The 23418-nt window shown below is 43.0% G+C and overlaps 1 protein-coding gene across 3 annotated transcripts in view; it reads left to right on the forward strand.

The window, feature by feature from the left end:
- The first annotated feature begins 2150 nt into the window (after positions 1 to 2150).
- The window catches only part of PRKCH (protein kinase C eta), a 233057-nt gene continuing 211789 nt past the window's right edge, over positions 2151 to 23418 (forward strand). The window contains exon 1 of one of the 3 annotated variants that reach the window (XM_045060022.1): positions 2151 to 3474. In XM_045060022.1, coding sequence (XP_044915957.1) covers positions 3112 to 3474 — 363 coding nt within the window. In that variant the 5' untranslated portion in view covers positions 2151 to 3111. The remainder of the gene's footprint in view (positions 3475 to 23418) is intronic. The other 2 variants (XM_045060023.1, XM_003987712.6) reach the window with 2 other exon arrangements.

Below are 23418 nucleotides of genomic sequence, written 5' to 3' on the forward strand. Positions count from 1 at the left end.
CCTCTTCCTCATTCCCTCCCTTCGGTCCGTCACCAAGGCATGGCCATTTCACCTCTCAAACACCCCTCACATCCATCTCCACCTCCGTCACCACCACTCAAGTCCCAGTCACCATCTTCTCTCCTCTGGACTTGGGCTTCAGCTTCCTAACTGGTCTCCCCACACCCATGCTTGCTCCTTCCAAGCCACTCTTCACACAGCCCTAGAAAGATTTTTTTTTAAGTTTGTTTGTTTGTTTGTTTAGGCAATTGTTACACCCAAGCGGGGCTTGAACTCATGACTAAGAGTCCCATGCTCTCCTGACTGAGCCAGCCAGGTGCCCCCTGACCCCCAAGCGATATTAAAATACAAATCTCATCCTGTCCCTGGCCCTGCTTAAAAACCTTAAAAGACTCTTATAAAGAGTCTTCCAGCTGCCTACAGACCGTGTCCAAAGACTTTCCCAGGATTTACCAATCTGGTCCATCTTGGACCCTGACCTACCTTTTCAGGTGAATTTCAGTCACTTTCCCCTCACCTTTTTTTGGCTTCAGCCACACAGAGCCCTCCCTGTTCCTGAAGGAGGCCAAGCTCTCCTTTTTCTTGGGCACCCTGAACAAACTGATGCTTCTGCTAGGTACTTGTTCAGGGGACCCTTTCCTGACCACCCCCCTCCAGGTTCCATTGTCCTATTGCACCTGACGTGCTTCCTTCACGGCACACCCTGCATGTGTGATCTATTTCATGCTTCTCCAGGCCATGGGACTATAAGTCCCAGGAGAGCAGGCACCAGGGCTGTCCTGCTGATAGCTCTGTCACCCCTGCCCCTCCCCCCGTGCCTGGTGCTGATGGGGCAAAGATGGAGCATCTAGTGTCCCTCACATCCCAACCCCAGGGTAGATGTGCAGCTGCCCACTATTTGGGGACTGTCTTTTTTTAGTGCCAAAAGCCAACAGCAGCAAATCTTTCAGTCGTTCTTCTTCTTTTTTTTTTTTTTTTTTTTTGTTTCAGTTTATTTATTTGTTTTGAGAGACAGCAGGAGCGAGCAGGGGAGGGGCACAGAGAGAGGGAAGGAGAGAATCCCAAGCAGGCTCCAGGCTGTCAGTGCAGAGCCCCACCTGGGGTGGAGGTGGGGTGCTTGGGCCCCATCTCCCCAAGCCTGAGATCACGACCTGAGTGGAAATCAAGAGTCCCATGCTCAACCGCCTGAGCCACCCAGGCACCCCTCTTTCAGTGGTTCTTAGAGCTAGAGCCCTGCTCTCTGTAGGACAGGGTGGCAGAGTTGGCTCAAATGGTCCCCTTGACCTCTTCCCCGGAGCACTTGGGCCAGATGGGAGCTCCCGGGATGTTTGGAAGCTTGTTTTATAAGCCTTACCTAAAGCAAAGTGTCATTAGGATGATGTGCTGAATCCCTGCCCTGTTCTCTTGAAGTTTTGATGTTTCTAAGACAGGTCCTACCCCCCCGCCCCCAACCCTTCCCACTCCGGACAGCCCATCGTTCTTACTTGTTTTCATAGTGTAGTGTGCCTTCCTTCACACGTGTGAAATTGTGGAGAACCTACTTAGGGAGCCCCAAACAGGGCTTTCAGTGGAGGGGGCTAGGAAGACCGACTGGCTCTTCAGACCGACTGGCTCAGAACAGCCAGACGGAATGTAATTTTCTTAAACATGGCCTAGGCTTTATGCAAGACAAACTGGTTGTGGCTGGCCCTCAGGAGCAAGCTTTGCGGTGGGGCAGAGCGGACAGAAAGGTTCTCCCAAGGGCCCAAAAATTACTGGAGCCACGGGTGGGAAGGAACAAAAGGCTGCCCACTCCAACACAGCAACAAACTGGAATGTTCCTCGGAGAGGCGGTTTCTTTGGCGCACACGTGCCAGGGGCAGTGTTCGGGTGTGAACATCTTCTGCCTTCGCTCTGCCGGGCAGACCGGGAACCACCCGGAGAGAAAGAGAAATCGCACATCTCATGTCTGTCTGTCTTCAGAACCGACCTTTCCTGCTCTTTGTGCAACAAGGCACACCTCTCCAAGGAAGGAGGCGGACAGGATTTCCATCTTTACCGCCGCCCTATTAACAACAACAACAAAAAAACAACCGTGTAATTACTCTCTGCAGGAAAGGCGCACAAACAGGATGGGCCCGAGCTGAACCCGGGATGAGCCATCCCAGGAAAAGATCAGGAAAAGGAACCTCCCCACCGTGCGCCCGCCTCTGCCCAGGGCCTCTCCCAGACTGCCAGGAAGGCTCGCCGGCCCAGCTCCTCGGGTGGTAAGGAGGTGCCGGCGACTCCTGGAGCGCAGGTTCCCTGTTCCTGCACCTCCTCCCCGCCTTCCAGCATTCCCTGGACTTGACCCCCGGGCCTCAGGTGTTGGCGCGCGCTAGGCCTCGAGCCCTTCCCTTTTTCGCCTGAACCTGGGGGAGCATCCAGCCCACAGGGCACGGCCAGACCCTGCGCGGCACGGAGCGCGCGCAGAGCGGGACCAGCGGGCCTGCGTGGGAGCTCCCCGGCTGCGTGCGCCCGGCAGCCGACCCACCGCCGGGTCCAGCCTGCTGTGCGCCACGCCCCCGGGGTTCGAAAGGCGCGGGAGCCGGCGCAGGGCTTCTGTGAACTTGGAGCCTGGCGGCGCGAGACTCCTGCCGGGGATGCGGCGGCAGCTGCTTCCTGGTTTGAAGCTCGCCGAGGGGGGGAGAGCGTGAGCCCGAGGAGGCGGGGGCAGGAGGAGAAGCAGGAGGAGGCGGGGGCAAGAGACGCTTGGGGCTGGAGCTAACCGGACGGGTCGCTCCGGCTCTCCAGGGAGAGGAGCTTCCCGGCCCTGGAGAAGGGGCGAATCCTGTGCGAGCCCCCGGGAAGCGCCTGGCGCTCAAGAGGGACGATCGGGCTACCCCGGCTCGCGGAGAGCTCGGTTGCGGGCTCCCCTCCTTTCCACCTCGCGAGGGAGGGGGCGAGGGAAGGAGGGGAGGGGAAGGTCCCGCGGAGGAGGCAGAATGGCCAGTCGAGGGGGGCTTGGCCGCTGCTTTTCCCAGGAGCTGCCTCCACTCCTGCGGCTGCCGGGAGGGCTGGCCTGAGCAGGGGCTCCAGGCTCTCCCGCTGCGAGCCAGCGCGGCCCCCCCGGGCCGGGGCAGCGGCGCGGGCATGACGTCCGGCAACATGAAGTTCAATGGTTACTTGAGGGTCCGCATCGGCGAGGCTGTGGGGCTGCAGCCCACCCGCTGGTCCCTGCGCCACTCGCTTTTCAAGAAGGGCTACCAGCTGCTCGACCCCTACCTGACGGTGAGCGTAGACCAGGTGCGCGTGGGCCAGACCAGCACCAAACAGAAGACCAACAAACCCACGTACAATGAGGAGTTCTGCGCCAACGTCACGGACGGTGGCCACCTCGAACTGGCCGTCTTCCACGAGACGCCCCTGGGCTATGACCACTTCGTGGCCAACTGCACTCTGCAATTCCAGGAGCTGCTGCGCACCGCCGGCGCCTCGGACACCTTCGAGGGCTGGGTGAGTGACTGTGATCCCTCCCCGTTGTGTCCACTTGACTTCTTTCCTCCCTCCACTTTTCAAAACTCGCCCGGGTCCCGCTTTCCCAGCCTGTTGCCGAGCTCCGCGGCGGAGGAATTCCCTTCAGATTTGGTCCTCGCCCAGGTGGCCGCGGCACTGGTGACGCGACCGCGGTGGGTGTGTGAGGGCTCGTGTGTGTCTCCAGGAAGCCAGGCTGGACACGGTCCCCTTTGGGGATGGCAGCTTGGGCTAACGGGAAGTTAGGGTGGAGGCAGTCAGCCCCCCTCCTGCCCCCCCCACCCATGCTCAGACTTTGGGTAGGGCGCCCCAACTCTCCGCACATGGGTAATACTAAGGAAAGGCGAGAAGATGTGATATGAAAGTGACCTGATTTCGGCAAAGTACTTAAAGGGCTTCTGAAGAGAAAGCCATACATTCTCCCAAGTATTATTCATAATGTTTATGGATACGTGTTGGTTCAGCTGCTCAGACGTGCACACGTGTTTCGGCATGCAGATCCATTACATCCCATGGGTACATTACCTACACTGGCAGGGATCAGAGTTCCTGGGTCTGCACGTTGGCACAGCTTTATTGTTTAGCAGTTTTCCAAGGAGAGGAGGTTTACATGTGTTCGCAAGTAACTTCAGCAGCCTGAGCGGTGCGGGTCTTACAGTGCGCCGTTTCTGCTCCTAGCCGTCTGGGAGCTTTGGGAACTCCTTAGCAGTTTGTGGACCACCCCCAGTTCTCCCCGCCTGACCTGCTGGTGTCTCTGTGTATTGACCAGTAATTATCCACAACTTCCTGCTTGCCACTTCTTTTCACATGGTTCCCATGAGGCAGAGTTTCTGCTGCGAATGATTAAATTTCTGTTAGCTTTTGCGTCTTATTCCTCATACTGTCTTTGTGATACAGGTGTTCTTCCCACTTTTACATGATGAAGTGATAATTATACTGAAGTGGTCTGGCTTGGCAAAATAGAGTAAGCCGTTTGAAGACTCTCAGAAGTCTAATGGTTTAAGTTCTTCTGGAGGATGCGAGTTTTGAGCCCAGAATGTGAATCAGGATTGAAAACCTGTTCGAAATTAACGCGTGATAAGATCAGATGGGTAAAAATGAAGACTCATTTTAATATTTATTTATGCTTTGAGGAATTGGTAGTTTTACCATATATTCTGTAAAATTACAGATGGCTTGTAGAACTATCTCTTAAATAGGAGAAAACATAATGACTTTTTAACCATATCATTATATGGGGTTAATTTCTCTTCGCTGAACTTATTTTATGAAATTTAGAAGTGGATTGGAGAGGAATGGCTAAAATAAAGTTAGAGACTTGCATTTTATCCTTTGAATTGCTGGACAGACCCAGGTGAGCCTAGGAATCCAAATGGAATTACTGAATTAGTGCTTGATAGGAGTTAGGTTGGGAAAGCTCTAGAGGAACTGGGTTCTAAGTATGGTGGTGTAGACTGGCCAATGGCTGTTAGAAGCATGGCCTCCGCTAGAGAACCTAGACTAGTCCTTCTTATCCCTGGTCTGCACATTGACTCACATGGGGAACTATTGAAAATCCCCACTTTTAAATACTCTAAGAATCTCTGGCTGTGGGACCCCAGGGTCAGTACTTTCAGACTCCCAGGTGATTCCAATGGGCAGTTAAGGTTGAGAACCTGTGGCTGAAATGAAGACCAACAGATTAGGACTGAAAGAAGCATATGGTAAGACAAGCCAGGTTACCTGACACGGTAGAGATGTACAGAACTGCTTATGGCCCCACTGGATGGACAAAGATTTAAATGTAAATTAAATATCTATATCTATTATTGTCTGAATTAATTATATTGCGATGTTTAACACACTGGTGGTGTTTTTGAAAACATGAATGTTTGGTTGGATCTGTCAGGATTTAAAAGACCTTGAAACCAGGGATTTGTCATACATTTATATTCAATGGGGGGAGGGGCAGAGGATTTTTGTAAAAAGTTCTGGGTATTTTGAAACTGAGGATACGATAGATAGAATGGGAAGAGTGTTTCCTTACATTTTAAGAATCTTGTTAGGAAAATACTGGGAATGTATTGACGCTTGTTTTTTGAATGATCCTTTATAGATCTAAAGGTGGTTTTTAGGTTTAAAATTACAGAAATACTTATTTATCTTTAGTATATTAAATTGAAATGTGTAGTTTATTCAGACATTTACAAGTAGATTATTTGGTTTTACTCTACAATAAATTCATGTGGTGCAATTGGATTACAAATCTCTGAACTTTAGAAAAAGGAAACCTAGTGACTTAATTTTTGCTAGTTCATGAGTAGAGACCCCAAAATAGAAAATACGTTTATCACTAGAATAAAACAAAAAAGTTATGCATTCTTGCTTAATGTACTTTCTAAGTATCAAGAAAATCAACAAGATTTATTTTTGGACCAATTTTGTCAATACTACCTTCTAAGCTTGATGAAAGAAGGGATTAGATTTCTTTTAAGGTGGTGTATTCCTAGTACCAAGCACAGTGCCTGACCTGACATGGATTAGGCAATCAAATATTTCATTTCTAATTAAATGAAAGATTATTTCACTTAATCTACATAAAAACCCAAGGAGGTGGGTGGGATACAGTTAAAGAAGTTCTTAAACAGAAATTCACAGCATTAAACAGTTAAATTAGAAAAGATCTCAAAGACCTAAGTTTCCACCTGAAACTAAAAAAAAGAGCGAGTTGAACCAAAAGTAAGCAGAATGAAGGGAATGGTAAAGACAGAAGTCAGTGAAGTAGAAAAAAGAAACAATAGAGAAAAATCAGTGAAACAAAGAGCTGGTTCTTTGGGGAGGGGGGGGGACAATAAAATTAATAAACCTCAAGCCAGAATGATCAAGAAAAAAGACAAAATTACCAATGTTAGGAAAGAGAGAACATCACTATAGATCCTACAGATGTTAAAAAAATAATAATATTATGAATAATGTTATGTTAATAATTCCATAATTTAGATGACATAAATTTCTTGAAAGACACAGACTACCTGTGCTCATTCAAATAACTTGAATATTTTTATGTTTATTAAAGTCATTGAATTTGTTGTTAAAAACCTTCCACAATGCAGACTCAAGTTCTTAAAATGGATTTACTGGTAAATTCTGTTATATATTTAGGAAAGAAATAGTGCCAAGTCTACATATCCTATTTCAGAAAATAGAGAGGGAGGGGCACCTGGGGGGCTCAGTCGGTTAAGTGGGTGACTCTTGATTTTGGCTCCAGTTGTGATCTCACGGCTCGTGGGATCAAGCCCCGTGTGGGGCTCTGTGCTGATAGCGTGGAGTCTGCTTGGGCTTCTCTCTACCTCTCTCTCTGCCCCTCACCCATGCACACATGCTCTCTTTTTCTCTCAAAATAAATAACCATTAAAAAAAAAAATAGAGAAGGAAACACATCCCAACTCATTTCATGACCCTTATACCAAAACCTGATGAAACCATTATAAGAAAATACAAGTATAGACCAACACCCCTCGTGAACATAGATATAAAAATTCTTAAGTTTTAGCAAATCAAATCCAACAATATAGCAAATGGGTAGTACATCATGACCAAATGAGGTTGATAATCAGGACTGCAATTTAAAAATCAGTGCAATTCTTCATATTAACAGAATAGAAGAGGAAATTGGTGTGATCATTTTAATAAATATAGAAAAAGTATTTGACAAAATTAAGGATCCATTTATGATAAAAACTCTCAACAAATTAGTAATAGAATGGAACTTACTAGGCCTGCTGAAGGACATCTGTGAAAAACCTATAGGTAACATCTTAATGGTGAAAGAAGGAATGATATGCCCCTAAGATCAGAAATGGCAAGGATGACTATTCTTATTTCTGTTCAACAGTATGTTGGAGGTCCCATTCAGTGCATTAGGCAATTTTAAAAAATAAAATACATAAAGGTCACAAAGGAAGAAGTAAAACTGTCTTTATTTGCAGACAGCATTACTGAGTAAATATAAGCTCCACTCACTGAAATCACACGGTGGTGAATGAATCTTTCAAATAATTCTTAAAAACCTCTTTTAAGAGGTATTCTTAAACAGTTCTGCACAAGTAACAGACTGGCCATGTGTTTTACTTCTGGATAACTGTTTGTAGAAAATTCTAAGATCTCTATAAAAGGGCTACTAGATCTAACAAGTGAGTGTAGCTGGGTGGCAGGATCTAAACCAATATACAAAAGTCAGTTGTACTTCTATATACAATTAGTGGGCAACTGAAAACTGAAATAGAAAAAATACAATTTTTAAGAGCATCAGAGATAAATAAAATTGGGTAAATGTGATAAAGGATATGCAAAACTGAAAATGACAAAATATTGCTGAAATAAAGATCTAAATTAATGGAGAAGGGGTACTGTGTTTATAAGTAGGAAGATTCACTATTGTTAAGACCCCAAATCTTCCCAAACTGTTCAATAGATTTATTGCAATCCTCGTCAAAATCTCAGCAAGCTTTGTTGTAGAAGTTGACAGACCAATTTTAAAATTTATATGGATGTGCAAAAGACCTAGACTCACCTAAGAATAATTTTGAAAAAGAACAAGTTGGAGGACTTATACCAACTGATTTGCAGACTTACTGTAAATGCTACCATAATCAAGATAATGTGTTATTGGAGTGAAGAGAGTCCAACAGGTCTGTGGGATGGAAGAAAGTCTAGAAATGGATCCATACATATATATTTGGTTGATTTTTTTTTTTTTGACAGAGATGTCAAGACTACTTAATGGGGAAATAATCTTTTCAGAAGTGGTACTTGAACAGTTGAATAGCGAAATGGAGAAATATGAGCGTTAATCTTTACCTGACACCACACACAAAAATTAACCCAAAATGGATCATAGACCTCAACATAGGAGTTTAACTGTAAAACTTCTATAAGAACACAGAAGAAAATCATAGTGACATTGGGTTCAGCAAATATTTTTAAGATAGGGCACAAAAAGCACCAACTATTAAAAAATTAAATCAGACTTTATAAAAATGAAGAATTATTGCCTTTCAAAAGACTTAAGAAAGTGAAAAAACAAGCCACAGATAGGGAGGAACTATTTTCAACATTAAATCAGAAGAAGGACTTGTAACGTGAACATATAAAAGAACTCCTATAACTCAATGAGAAAAATAGCTGATTTAAAAATGGGGCAAAGATTTGTATAGGCACCTTCATGGAAAATAGCACATTAGAAGATACTCAAAGTCATTAGTCATTAGTCAAAATTAAAACCAAAACCCATTTGAAAGGCTCAAGTAAGAAGACCGACCGTACCAAGTGTTAATGAGGAAGTGGAGCAGCTAGAACTCCCCTACATGGCTGTGAGGAATATAAAATGGTTTAGTCACAATGGAAACCAGTTTGGCAGTTTCTTAAAGTGTTAAACATATGCCTACCATGTGGCCTAGCTAATCGTAAGTATTTACCAAGAGAAATGAAACCATTTATGCAAAGACTTATACGTGCATGTGCATAGCTGCTTAATTTTGTAATAAAACTGGAAACTATTCAAATGTCAACAGTTGAATTAAAAACATTCTTTTACTGAAGTATAGTCGACATACAATGTTATATAAGTTTCAGGTGTCGAACATAGTGATTTGACAATTCTGTACATAATGCAGCGCTCGCCATGGTAAGTGTAGCTATCATCTATCACCACACGATGTTATTACAGTGTTATTATATTCCTTATGCTGTACTTTTCATCCCCATAACTTACTTATTTTATAACTGGAAGTTTGCACCCCTAAATCCCCTTCACCTATTTTGCCCATCCCTGCAGCCCTTTCCCTCTGGTAACCACCAGTTCTCTATATTTATTAATGTTTTGTTTGCTTGTTGTTTTGTCTTTAGATTGCACATACAAGTGAAATCATCTGGCATTTATCTTTCTTTGACTTATTTCACTTAGCATAATATCCTCTAGGTCCATCCATGTTATTGCGAATGGCAAGATTTCATTCTTTATGGCTGAGCAATATCGCGTGTGTGTGTGTGTGTGTGTGTGTGTGTGTGTGTGTGTATACACACCACATCTTCCCTACCAATGGATGCTTAGGTTGCTTCCATATCTTGGCTATTGTGTACAATACTGCAGCGAACATGGTGATGCCTGTAATTTTTTGTGTTTTCATTTTTTGGGGGTAAATAGTAGTAGAATTACTGGATTCTACGCTATTTCTATTTTTCATTCTTTAAGGAACCACCATACGGTTTTCCAGAGTAGCTGCAGCAACTTATATTGCCATCACCAGTGTATTGAGGGTTTCCTTTTCTCTACATCCTTGTCAACACTTGTTATCTCTTGTCTTTTTGATAATAGACATTCTGACTAGTGTGAGATATCTCATTGTGGTTTTGATTTAGATTTCTCTCATGATTAGTGATGTTGAGCATCTTTTCATGTGTCTGTTGAACAGGTGAGTGACTAATGAATTGTGTACCCATACAATGGAATACTAGTGAGTAATAAAAAGTGATGAACTATTCATATAGGCAACAATATGAATGAATCTCAACATAATTTACGTTGAGTGAAAGATTCCAGACAAAAAGGGGTATATACTGTATGATTTCATTTATGCAGAATTCTAGAAAATGAAAACCAGTTTGTAGTGATAGGAGGCAGATCAGTGGTTGCTTGCGAATGGGGGAGGGAGGTATGGGAGGGATGGGCTACAAACACACAAGGAAAATTTTGAGGGAGATGAATGTATTTATTATTTTGATTGTGGTGATGGTTTCATAGTTATATCTGCTTGTGTCCAAGCTCATCAAATGGTTCACTTTCAAGGATGTACATATTATTGTATGACAGTTATACTTCAGTAAAGCTGTAGGGGAAAAAACAATGAGGATTTTACCAAAGATGTTGAATAAGTGACCGAATGAGGTTTGAGCCAAGGCTGACTCTTGAAAACTACATTGCCTCTTCAGTGCAGAAAATATTTATCAGAGTTAAGCGCATACCAAATTCATTAAATACAGTTTCTGATTTTTTGGACGTAGTCTCATTTTCTAATTCACTGTCCGTTTCCTTTTCTGGTTCTTCTAGAACTGGCTGGTTTTGCACAATTTCTTGGATTTCTGAAAACTGAAAGTTTGTCTCCATTAAAACTTTATTTCCGTCTTTCGTGTATTTTCTCTTCATTTGCTGACTGTCCAAATGGGTACCAGCAGCTAATACTTATTTCAGAACATGGGGAAATGGGGGGAGGCAGGAGGAGCTGGAGGCTGCGTCATGGAAAGACCTTGGCATCCCCTCAGGAAGGAAGGACCTGCTTGGCGGGATCTCAGGCTGTTTTCCTCCTTCACCCCTCCTGAAGACATTATGTTCCCTGCAGCACTGGAAGGCTGCTTTTCTCTGAACTTCTCTCAGTGAGATACCTTTTGGTAGTCCTGTCAGGCGAAGCAGCTAGGTTACCACTGGACAATTAGTGCTTACCTTTTCTCCTGATTTCTGGATCCAGGTATATGAATTGATAGCACGTAAATTCTTGCAGATTTCTTGCCTAGCGGTTCACTCTCTTTTGTACTTTGCAGGGCAACTATTTATTCTAACAGTTATTTCTTTCTGAGCCAGATGGCCAGGAGTGTCCAACATTAACTCACAGGGGTGATGGGAAAACATATTTTAGCTTCTCTAGGGAGCTTTGTCCCAGTGTACACGAATTGTATTGGATATATCGTGTCTTCAGTTTCTTGGTAAGAATTTTGCTGCAGTGAAGCTGGCTGCTTCTCATCACACAGGTTGTAGCTCAGAAGTCCCCCCCCCCACCCCACAGAGAGCATTTTCATGACCACATTATTATCTTTTCATCCTTTATCGCACTGATCACTCTCTGAGATCGTTTTATTAATTTCCTTATTATACCTTCCTCCTTTAGAGTATAAACACCGTGAGAGCAGGAATTTCTCTTCTTTTATTCACTGTTCTAACCCAAGCATCTGGAGCCATGTTCCGTAGAGTAGGCACTAAACATTTCTCAAAAGAATAAATTGCTTAAATGTGATTTTGGAGCAAGTCGAGTATATGTACTTTGGGAACATCTTTAAACAGTTGATTCATCTTTCAAAAAGAAATAAAATTGGGCAGTGACCAATTTTTACAATTATTACCGTGTCCCTTTTTAAAAATCAATTGATGAGGGCACCTGGATGGCGCAGTCGGTTAAGCGTCCGACTTCAGCCAGGTCACGATCTCGCGGTCCGTGAGTTCGAGCCCCGCATCAGGCTCTGGGCTGATGGCTCGGAGCCTGGAGCTTGTTTCTGATTCTGTGTCTCCCTCTCTCTCTGCCCCTCCCCCGTTCATGCTCTGTCTCTCTCCCAAAAATAAATAAAAAACATTAAAAAAATGTTTTTAAAAAATAAAAATCAATTGATGATGTATCAATATATACTTGAAATATTGGGCTGCCCCTTTTATGCCCTTTGAATATGGTTAATAGATTCAAAACTCCATGTGAAAAATTCCTTGCTTTTGCATAAATTTAAAAAACTGTGACTTTTAAGTCTGTTAATAGGTTGTTATTTCTTTCACTGGTAATTTGCGAGCCCAACGTGTTAAATTTGGGGCCGAAGCAAGAAATAAGCCTTCAACCTTGGAGAGTTAATGAGGTTGGTGGGCAGAGTATGAATCATTTCATCTTACGTAACTCTTTTGGTATCTAGCAGGTGTTCAGATTGATGATTCGTCATGATAGTAAAAGTGCAGCATATTTTTATGAGATGGGTAGCATTTACTTAGAGAGGTGTCTTGGATTTTCTGCAGTCTCTTTTCTATTCTTTGAAACAATTGGCTAGATCAGGTTCTCCTTTTATGTTAACTGCTTAGCTCTCTTTTATTAGAATATGAGAAAATTGAGGCCTGAGTGAAAACTCAGGGCCTTGACCACTCTTTTCCACTCTTAATACTGCTGTATCCAAAATGAGTTTTCTCCATTGCCAAGCTGATAGTCATTCCTTTACTTAATATCTTCAGTGGTTGCCCGTGCTCTTGGATAAAGCACACATCTTTAAGATGTATAGATTGTTCTCCATGATCCAGGCCCTGGTTTCCTCTTGCACCTTATTGCTCACCTCTGTGCAACCCACACTCTGCTCCAGTCACGTCTTTCATCCTCAAGGCTGCCTGTTAATTCCCACCTATGCCTCAGGTCTCACTGTAGCTATCACTCACCCAGAAAACTTTTCCTGACATGCCAAGTCTGGGTTCTCCTCCTTAGTGTTCCCTCAGCATCCTGGGATCTCCATTGCCCATCCTCCCCTCCATCCCGAAAGAATGGCTGTAAGAATGGATTGGGCTCTCGTGGAAGTGTGTGATATTGGTCAGAAGGAGTTCAGGGTGTAATAGTATGGGTGATTAACTAGGATTTATCTCCCCTGCTCCTGGGGACTAGAGTAGTACTCTAACAGACTATTATATTACATGTGTCTGTATGAAATGCCAAGCCGTAGGTGAGTCTTCATCCACCATTGGGCTTGTCCTATGTTCTGGGCACTGTGCCCTACTCTGAAAGGGAAGTGGACAAGACAGACATGGCCCCTTCCTTCGTAGGCCCTGGAGTTTTAAGGGGGAGAGACATTGGAGGAGAAAACCAGCAAGCAGGAAATTTCAGAAAGGAAGTACTAAGTTACTGTGGACACGTGGTTTGAGGTAATCATGAGAGCCATTTTTCTGGAGGGAAAACAGCTGATTTTAAAGCCCCAGCACAGATAGCCACAGGCCTACTTCAATGAAATGACTGTGAAATATCATTCCTCAAAAGAAAAGGAACTTTTGACCTGACAGTGCTTTCCCAGAGAGACATCACAGGTGCCCTTTTGAAAGGTAAATGTTCTCGACCCATTAGAAGTGTTTCCATCTTTGGAAAGTGACAAAGTTGCCATGCCTGTGAACAGATGGCCTGACCCGAAAGAACCCTGGACTCCCAAAGGCAGACAACAGTGACACCTTATGTGAACCAGTAAATGCCTTAAGCTTTGTGCAGATAGTAAAAGAATCATAGATGTTGAAGCAGGAGGATTATCTGGTTCAGGACAACAACAAAAAGCCTGCCAATGAATTCATTTAGCAGGGGTGTTTTTAATGTTGAGTCTGAAGATCTTTATTTAGTTTTGTGGTCTTCCAGTTTGCCAGACCCCACCACTCCCTGAAAAACTGGCCCTCTTCACTCATCACCTGCTTGGGTCTGGAGGTTTTTGAGTTTTTGACAACTACTGTAGCTCAAGCCTTTGTTTTCAGAATGTGGGAACCAAAGCTATAGCCAAAACATTACTGTTGCCCTAGTTCACGTGATGTGTGACCCACACATGCTCATACTTGTAATGTAAATATGTAGATATATTTACTTAGATTTATTTAGATGTGTATTAATTTAGTTATGAATACATTAAGTTAGATTTATATTTATTTAGATAGTTATTGACATCTATATGTTTGTGTCCTAAAATTTTAGAGGAACTTGGCTTATTAGTAAATATAAATATTTAAATCTAAAAATATTAGGAGTTAACTTTAACTGGAAATCAGTATTATATTAACTTCCCAGTTAAAAAAAAATCCCTCTTTGTATTTCATTCCACATCTCCCAGCAATGTATAAGTGCGGGGCTGTACTGGGAGTCAGGAGAGTGGGGTTCAGGGTGTGGCTTTGTCATCTGTCAGCTGTGACCTTAGGCAAGCCTGTGTGTACCAGGGTCTCAGTTCCCTGGTTTAGATCATACAGAGGTTACACTAGAATGTCTCGAAGGACCCTTCCATCCGTAAAGCCTCTGCCTCCTCTGTGTTTAGGCAGTTACATCATTTCTTCTCGTTTGGGGTGACTGGTTGGGTGTTAAGCAGTCAAAACTTTGATACTAACTTTATCAAAGTTAGTAACTCCTAAGAATTGAATTGGTCCAAATCTAAATTGCTCAGGCTTGAAGAGGATGTCTAGCACATGTCTAAATGACTTTTAGCATTGTTAGTGATGCTGGTGTTACTTCCCTGGTTTAGAATCAGCCTTAAGGAATTACAGTGGGTCCTCATTTCAAGACATGCAGTTATCTTTCTTGATTTACACTAATGGGCTCCTTGTCCTATAGGGTGGTTGTAAGTTATGTCCCTGTTACTTGTTTTCAGAGAGAGATTGAGAATCCCACTGTTTGAGCTTTTGCTGGAAGCCATTCTCACTAGCATGGTAATTAATGTTTTGTAGTCACAACATGTCTGTAGCCACCAGTCTATATATTCACCTTAGGTGATGACAAATACTATAAATCACTTGTAGAACAGACATTTTAATTAGATGGAGGAATGAGCCCAAGGGTATTGGCTATTGTAGTGCTTAAGCTATGTCAAAGAACTTTATGAGATGGGAAATTTTTGCTGAGAATCATGGTACTATCCAGGGTGATTTATCAAGATTATTATTTTTAGTGTATTTCGGTAAAATACAGCAGCAATTGTCAAAGCACATAGAACTTTTTGTAGAAAGACCACTTAGTAGAGTGGTCAGTGTTTTTATTAAGTGCTGCCTTCTGCAGAATTCCTTCAATTTTACATAAGCTTTACCCTTGCATCTTACAGGGAGGAAAATGCCTAGAAGGTTTAGTTTGTGCTTGTGGGGAAAGAAAGAAAGAAAGAAAGAAAAGAGAGAAAAGAGAGAAAAGAGAGAAAAGAAAGAAAGAAAGAAAGAAAAGAAAGAAAGAAAGAAAGAAAGAAAGAAAGAAAGAAAGAAAGAAAATTAAGAAATTTGCCAGAGGATACGGGCACTTGGGTGGATCAGTTAGTTAAGCTTCTGACTCTTGGTTTTGGCTTGGGTCATGATCTCGCGGTTCATGGGGTCTGCCCAGTATCAGTCTCTGCGCTGAACATGGAGCCTGCTATGGACCCTCTCCCTCTGCCCCTTCCCCACTAGTGAGCACTTTCTCTCAAAATAAGTAACAAAATTTAAAAAATTTGTCAGAGGATGGACAACAAGAGCCCATCATTATATTAATAAAATAAGTCATAGGGGGCCAGTGTGAGCATGTTCTAGACTCAGCCCCTGTTCTATAAATGCTTAAACCCAAACCCCAAAGCTGTATTTTCATTTGTAAGTCATATTTATCCCTTGTACTTTCATAGCACTGTTTCTATCTCCCTCTAATAGCACTTACATATGATGTTGTACCTTGTCCTCACATGAGGCTTTGGTATCCTTGTCTGTGATGTCATGGGCCCCCTTCTTGTGGCCTCTTCCAGCATCAGAGTCATGTGGTTCTAGATATGGTTCCATTGGACAATGAAAGTTTTGCTTCCTTCTGAAATTTCTTCTGGAGACCGTGCTGCTGATACTCAGATTTGTTCTAAGCTCTGAAATTATTTTTGAAAGAGTGCACAAAGGTCATAAATATATTAGCATAATTCCTCAAACAGAATATATTTATTAATTTGTCAGGTGTGGATCTCTTAAATGCTTTATTGTATTTTGCTGTTGTTCTATCATAGTATGGAAGAGTTGAGAACAAATTCTCAGCAGAAGCAGTGCTTCTGAAACTGGTTTTGAGTCCTTGACCCTTTTAGTGATGATGAAAGCTATGGATCCTGTTTCTAGAAGAATGCATATATGTGCATATTGACAATGTGCTGGGATCAGTGTCACCAGATTACTGGTCTTCAAAGCCTGATGGGGTTTCAAATTTAGAAACCCCCATTGGAAGATATAAAAAATAAGGCTTTTATTAATTTCTAATTCCCAGGGCATGGTTCTAATCTTTTCCCCTATATTTGAAGACATTTTTCACTTGAACTGATTATAGCAGACAATTAACTAGTTGAAAAGAAGAGCTATACATTTTAGAGAAAGCTATGTGCTTAAAAAATGTATTCTCACTTACTTTTGGCTCCTGGTAAAATATACTAGATGATGACCCATTTTAAGACTTATTTGGTTGTGTTATTTAGGTATTTTCAAAAGCCTCTATTTTTGAAGGGGTTTCTTTGAGGTTTGCCGTGGATGAAAAGTTAAAAAAAAAAAAAAAAAACTAGGACAGTTTGAGTGACTTTGCTTGTATCTTTTGTTAATACCAACTTTTCCCCTATGAAAAGAGCTAGGATATATCTGTATACTTAAAACATTTGCCTTCTTTTTGAGCTGTGATGAGCATTATGGTGAATCGCTGTGTTGGTCCAAGACAAAACGATGAAATCAGGGATGTTGGTCTGCTGCTCTGGTCTTGTGACCCCTGGTCTCATATGGTCTGAGTCCCTCTGACCCAATAAGATTTTCTGATCTTCTCTTGAGTTTCAGCTCACCTCACTGACATGTTGGGAAGGGACCTGATGATGGTAGAAATTGAGCTGAGTGAAGGTTGTCTAGATTGCAGCCCCCTAGCTGGTTAGAAGTGAAGTTAGAATCTAGGTCTGAGGACTTGAATCCAAGATTCTTCCCCGGCATCACCGCAGTGTGTGGTGGGGGCAGCAGAAAAGCCATTCAACCATTCATAGATCTTTACTGAGCGCCTGCTATGTACCCAGCTCCATCTAGGAGATAGGGCAGAGAGCACAACACCCGGCGTCTTGGCTCCCACAGAGCTTCCGTCCTAGCATGGAGAGGTAGATAATAAACAGGCAAACAGGTCATTATGAAAATAACAAATGGTTGTTAGGTGCTCCCTGGAGAACTAAAACAGGGTGATGTGATGGAGTGTGACAGGATGACTGCTTTACCTAGAATGGACAGAGAAAGACTCACAGGGTGAGGGTGACGTTTTGGCCGAGACCTGAGTGATAAGCACCCAGCCAGCAGAGGGATCAGCTAAGGCAGAGGCCCAAAGGTAGGAATAGGTTTGACATATGGAGAAACAAAAAGGAGGTAATGGAAAGAGGGTAGACTTGGTATTACCAAGTTCAAGTTCTGTGCATTCCCCCAGTTCTGCTACAGTGAGCAGGTCCTTAATCTCTGACAGTTTTCTCCTCTGGAAAATGGTGCTAATGTTAGCTACCTTATAGGATTAATGTGAAGATTAGATGTAATAAATTAAAAGTGCCCAGCACCAAGTAGACCCTTAAGAAATATAGCTTTGATTACTTTTTTCTTTTGATAGCTTGGGTTACTTTTACTCTCCAAAGGATATTAATATTTTAACAAGAGCCTCTGAACATAATCATAATGGCCAAGGAAAGACATTAGATGGTTGCATTTGAGACAATGGGGTGGTTATTTAAAAGTTTTCCGGGGATAGGGGATAGGGTAGGGTGCCCCTAAAGTGACACAGAAGTGTTTGCTTAACTCTATTTCCTTCAGCACCATATTTTCTTTCTTTCTTTCTTTCTTTCTTTCTTTCTTTCTTTCTTTCTTTCTTTCTTTCTTTCTTTCTTTCTTTCTTTCTTTCTTTCTTTCAAGTTAATTTGTTTATTGTGAGAGAGAGAGAGAAAGAGAGCACATAAGTTGCAGTGGTGGGGGTGGGGGTGGGGGGAGGGGGGTAGAGAGAGGGAGAGAGAATCCCAAGCAGCTTCTGAGCCATCAGTGTGAAACCCAACCAGGAGGGCTCAATCCCATGATCCATGAGATCATGACCTGAGCTGAAATCAAGAGTCAGATGCTTACCTGACTGAGCCACCCAGGTGCCCCTAGCCCCATATTTTCTAAAGGAGAAAGAAAGCAAAGATTCTGAATTTAATTTCACATTTTTGTATTTCTGAATGATCTATTTATTTTCTGTAGACTCATACATATTAATGGAAAGTTTTAATTCTTAGAGGGATAGGATAATTATTACACTGTGGTCATATAACTGTTAAGGCCCCAAAGTGTTTCTCTTTTCTTTTCTTTTTACAAAACTGTAGACTTATGGATGAGAGTTAATAAATAAGGTGCCAGTAATCACGAAATAAAACCTCAAAAATTATGAATAACTAGATACAGTTGATTCTGACCACTGAAAGCTTATTTGCTTTATTGACTATAATTTTGTGAATTAGCTCTGGATAGTTTTGCCTACTTGAGTAATTTTGGATAATGCCTATTTTGGCATCTCCTTGATCTCCAGAGTATCTCTGACCTTCCCTTCAATATCCGTTTGGTCTGTGTTTCATGTAAAAAGATACATTAGCCTTTGCCTAAGCCACATAAATTAGGATACAGGATCTACAATTACAGAGTAATAGTACAAAGTACAGGCTTTGAGGAATATTTATTGGACAACTACCATAATTATCAATGCATCATAGTGTGATGGTTGGGTGTCAGCCAGATTGGGGTTCAACTATTAGTTCTGCCTCTCATTAGCAGAGGCCATTCAACCTCTGCGAGCTCCAGCTTTCTCACCCTAAGATAGCACCTACCTCCCAGGTGTATGTGAGAATACAGTGAGGACTTACGTAAACCATCAAGCACAGCGTGTGACACGTAGCACTGCAGAAAATGATCACTGTCACCATAACCACCCCCACCATACCTGCCAGTGCTTAAATAATGAAGTCGCAGGCCCAGCTTTTTCTGAAATCAACTCCGAAAACAAGAAGACGTTTATTTACGTAGATGTTTAGAGTTTTTAGTTTTAGGGGATTTAGAATTTGGAGTTTTGAGAATTGTAGAAGGGATTTTTGAGTCTAGCCTTCTTACTCTTTTTGCTTTTTATTTAAGATTCTGGAGGGTAAATCAATAAGATGTTCACTGATGGAAGAGGAGATGGCTTCTTTGCCCTGGAATCCTAGGGATTTGGGGTAAATTCTGTACATACGCCCACTCTGAAAGATGTAGCAAGGAATCTGGGGAAATGAAACTGGAAATGCTATAGCTACCATATTGGCCAAAGTTAGTTTATGCAAAGCCTTGAACTTGAGTCTGCTGGCTTGCTCATTTGATGTTGGACAGATAGAAGAGTCTGAGTTAGTGTGAATAATCCATCAGAAGGAAGTAAAGTTGTAATATTTGGTTGCAAAGGATTGAAGGAGCCCTTTCAAAAGCTGAAGTGAGCATTTTTGTAACTGTAGTTAAGGGAAATGATGATAAATAGCCTCTTTCAGTTGGCATTGAAAGATGTTTCCTTGATTTAAGTTGGAACATATAATGCTCATCATTGGATGTAAATTTTTCTTTCATGCTTTCAGGGAGGAAAACTATACTTAAAAAAATTTTTTTTAATGTTTTTATTTATTTTTGAGACAGAGAGAGACAGAGCATGAGCAGGGGAGGAGCAGAGAGAGGGGGAGACACGGAATCCAAAGCAGGTTCCAGGCTCTGAGCTGTCAGTACAGATCCCGATGCGGGGCTCAAACCCATGGACTGTGAGATCATGACCTGAGCCAAAGTCGGACGCCCAACCGACTGAGCCACCCAGGCACTCCTAAAAATGCATCATTTTAACTTGTGATTTATGGATGAAATCAAGGGTACCAACAATTTTGGTTTGCAGAAAAACATGAAGTCCCCTTCCCCTGCATTGACTCATTTTCACGGTGATTTGGTACAGTTTTAGCTGTTGACTGGCTACTTGTATTGGGTTCTAGCTCCTTCACAGTCGATTTTAAGTTTGAGGTTTCTGATGTATGCATATTTAATTTTCAGAACAGAAGTTTCATTTGCACCATAGTAAGGCCCAACAGTGTTTGCACAGATGTTAGCACAGCCTTGGTTTTGGGTATTCAGAAGCCTTAGTTGCCTCTTTGGCTGTGCAGAGAATATATTGTTTCTGAGTCTCTGTGCTGGGCCTCCTCACTATCTTATCATGCACATCCTGTACTCAAGTTGTGGTTGTATTGATTTGCTGGGGTGCTGCTGTTGCAACTGTCTGGGGGTGAATGAGAATGTGTTTGTGGGTGTCTGCCCTCGCTTCAAGCTGACCTGCTACTTTCTGCCCAGTGGTACCACTCTCTGTGTGAGGGCCTCCCTCAGAGACCCTCAGCCTACCCCCAATCCCTGGCCAAGTGCCCTGAGTGTGATAGGGATTCAGGAAATATTTGTAGAATGAAGAAATTCCTCATCGTTTACATGTCTGGAGTCTGATTCAGGCTTCAAACATTGTCATTCATTTTTGCTAAAAGCTTTTGTCTTTAAAAAATTTGTATTTCAGATAGAGACATTAAAACTGTGTGTGTGTGTGTGTGTGTGTGTGTGTGTGTGTGAGAGAGAGAGAGAGAGAGAGAGAGAGAGACAGAGACAGAGAGAGAGACAGAGACAGAGAGAGAGACAGAGACAGAGAGTTTAAGAGCAGCCTCAGGAATAGTTAAGAGAGAAGGAATGTGCCAGCATGATTTTTATTCTCTTTGTTATTTAAATAAATGTAAAAGGTGTGTGAAAGAATAGCTGAATCCCAGGTTCCCCAAAGAAAATGTTAACTTTTGTTGAGGTGATAAGAGATGGTTTTCAAAATAGGAAGAACCGGAAGGCTTAGACTGTCTTCCGGTACACATATGTCAGGAATATATTCATGACCGCCCGTCCGCCCTTGGTGAGAACAGGACACCAACAAGGGACATAAACTAGGACATGGTTTAACTGTGACCTTGAAGTGATAGTTGCCTTTTAAGCTTCTTTTTTGCCTTCAAATATCCTGTTCTGGCAAAGTAAATAAGGGACCCCTGAAGTTGCTTCATTATGACTCTACAGTGTGCGTTTTCCTCTCTGAAATGAATTTCTCACAGGTCGTTGCTGACTCCTGCTGTAACTTGGTCCTGTTGAACTTGTGCATGTAGGATTCTGTTTTAAAACAGGAAAAATCATGATTCTGAAATTGTTCATGTCAAGATATTGAACGAGGCTTTCCATTACTATCGTTTCCATTAAAACTTTGAAGTCCAGTTCCTCAGTGACAGTCCGGCTTCAGCAAAGTTCACATGACAAGGAAGAAACCCATGGAGAGAATTGGCAGAATGAATAATAAAGTGTCACTTTATTTATTTAGTGTCACTCTCTTCAAGCTCCCCCTCTTCCTCTTAGCCGGACTCTTGCTTTCTTCCTTGTCTCCTCCTTGGCCCATTATTTGGAAGAGCTCAGGTTAGTCAGTTATAACCAGGGAGAGCCTGTTTGTGTCCCAGCACCCAGATCATTCTCTGTAGGCAAGTACACCCATGTCCCGAGAAAACTGAAGCTGATGGGGTGAACTTCCACTCCCACCTGTGACATGTCCCCTCTGGCCCTGCTTTCCCTTGCAGGCAGACTTGGGGTGAGGTGAGCTTGCTGTTGGGGCCCATGCCTCCAATTGCCTTGTTGGGGTCTTCTCCATGTCTTTCCTGGGTCAGGTGTTCCCTGTCCCATACCTTCATCCTCTCCCTTCCTCTGACACCTTCCCTTTTAGAAGGGGGCCCAAATCTCCCTACACACCCAGCCTTCCCAGCTCCAACAGAACGAGCTGCACAGCCCTCCCTTGGCCTTGCTTACTTCCCTTTCGAGGTGGGGCTCAGTGTCTCCCCTCATCTCTTCTCAGTTTGCATGGATACCACTCGGGCAAAGCCCGGGAATGACTATGCCATCATGTCACTTCTTATTTGTCTTGTTGGCTGCTACTTTCTCCTTGAGGTTCTTTTAAATATTGGCATTTCCTGGGGTTTTGTCCTTATCGCTGTCTTCTTCACTTCAAATGATCTCTGCTTTCACAATCTTAACCATATTGTGCATATGCCAAGGACTTGCAATGCTTTGTCTCCCATTTTTGTCCCTGAGCCCACTTCCCGCTTCTGCTTCTAGGACCAGGGCAGCTCAGGGCAAAGGGCTTTATACTGTGTCTCCATCAATCCTCACGACATCCCATGAGGCATGAACAGGTACCAGGTAGCTGCATGTTCTACCTGAGGAAACTGTGGCTTAGGGAGGTGCCAGAACAAGTCCAAGGTCTCACATCTAGTATACTTGCTGGGAAGACCTATTTGGACATCCATGAGGCATCTCCAGGTCAACACTGTCCACAATTAAATATTCCATCTTTCCCCTTAACCTGCTCCTCTGTCCGTTTACTTGGAACTAGTCTCAGCATTGTTCAGTCCTCTAGGCATCATTGTGGAATTTTCTCTCTCTTACCCATTTTGCCATTTCTATCAATTGCCAAGTTCTGCTGAACCGGCTCGCTAAATACTTGTTGAATCAATTTCTGCTTTTCCATCAGTACCACACCTGTTAGGCCCTTGTCCTATAGGTGGGTTATTGCAATAGCGTTGGAAGTAATCTCCATGAGTCAAATCTTGTTCCCTCAAGTCCACCTTCCACAGAGCTGCTTGGATGAGCTGTCCACAGCTCAAGCCTAACCTGTGTCCTGCTGGAAATCTTTTAAAGGCTTCCCATTGCCCATAAAGTTCAGGCTTCCTGGGAAGATTCCCAGGAGTCTGGCCTTGCCTACCTCCCCCGTTCTGTCTCCCACCTCTCCTCGTGTCCAGTTCAGGATGTACATACAAACAAGTGAGTTAGGTTTTCTTCTCCTCTTATTTAATTCACTTCATTTCCAGTGCATATTGGGTGAGGAGGGCAGGTATTCCTTTGTACCTTGCACAGAAGGCTTGTTATATAACAACACTAGAAAAGATAAGAGGATGAAGGAGGTTACACAGAAAAAATATGTCACTCTCTTTGTAACTACAAACACACCCACTGACAGGCCTGAGCGTGCATATGCACATGCCAGGACGCTTCCATGTGTCAGCCAACAGCCTTCACTGAGCACCTGCTATGGACAGAGACTGTGTTAGGTGCTGGATGGGCAAAGTTCAAGTTGCTCCCCTTGGTGGTGGGGAAGACAGCACAAGCCCACTGTTCCATCGGAGAGTAGCTGAGTTTAGGAACAGAGATGTCTGTGGTAATAAAAATGAATGTTAGGGATTGCAAACCTGGGCATTGAGAAAGGACTTTCTGGAGGAGGTGATATTTGAGTTCAGTGTTCAGGGTAAGTCAGTATTAACTAGGTTTGAGGTGGTACAAATACCTTTCTCCATTTCCCC

This window comes from Felis catus, chromosome B3 (genome assembly GCF_018350175.1).
Source record: "Felis catus isolate Fca126 chromosome B3, F.catus_Fca126_mat1.0, whole genome shotgun sequence".
NCBI classification, from domain to species: domain Eukaryota; kingdom Metazoa; phylum Chordata; class Mammalia; order Carnivora; family Felidae; genus Felis; species Felis catus.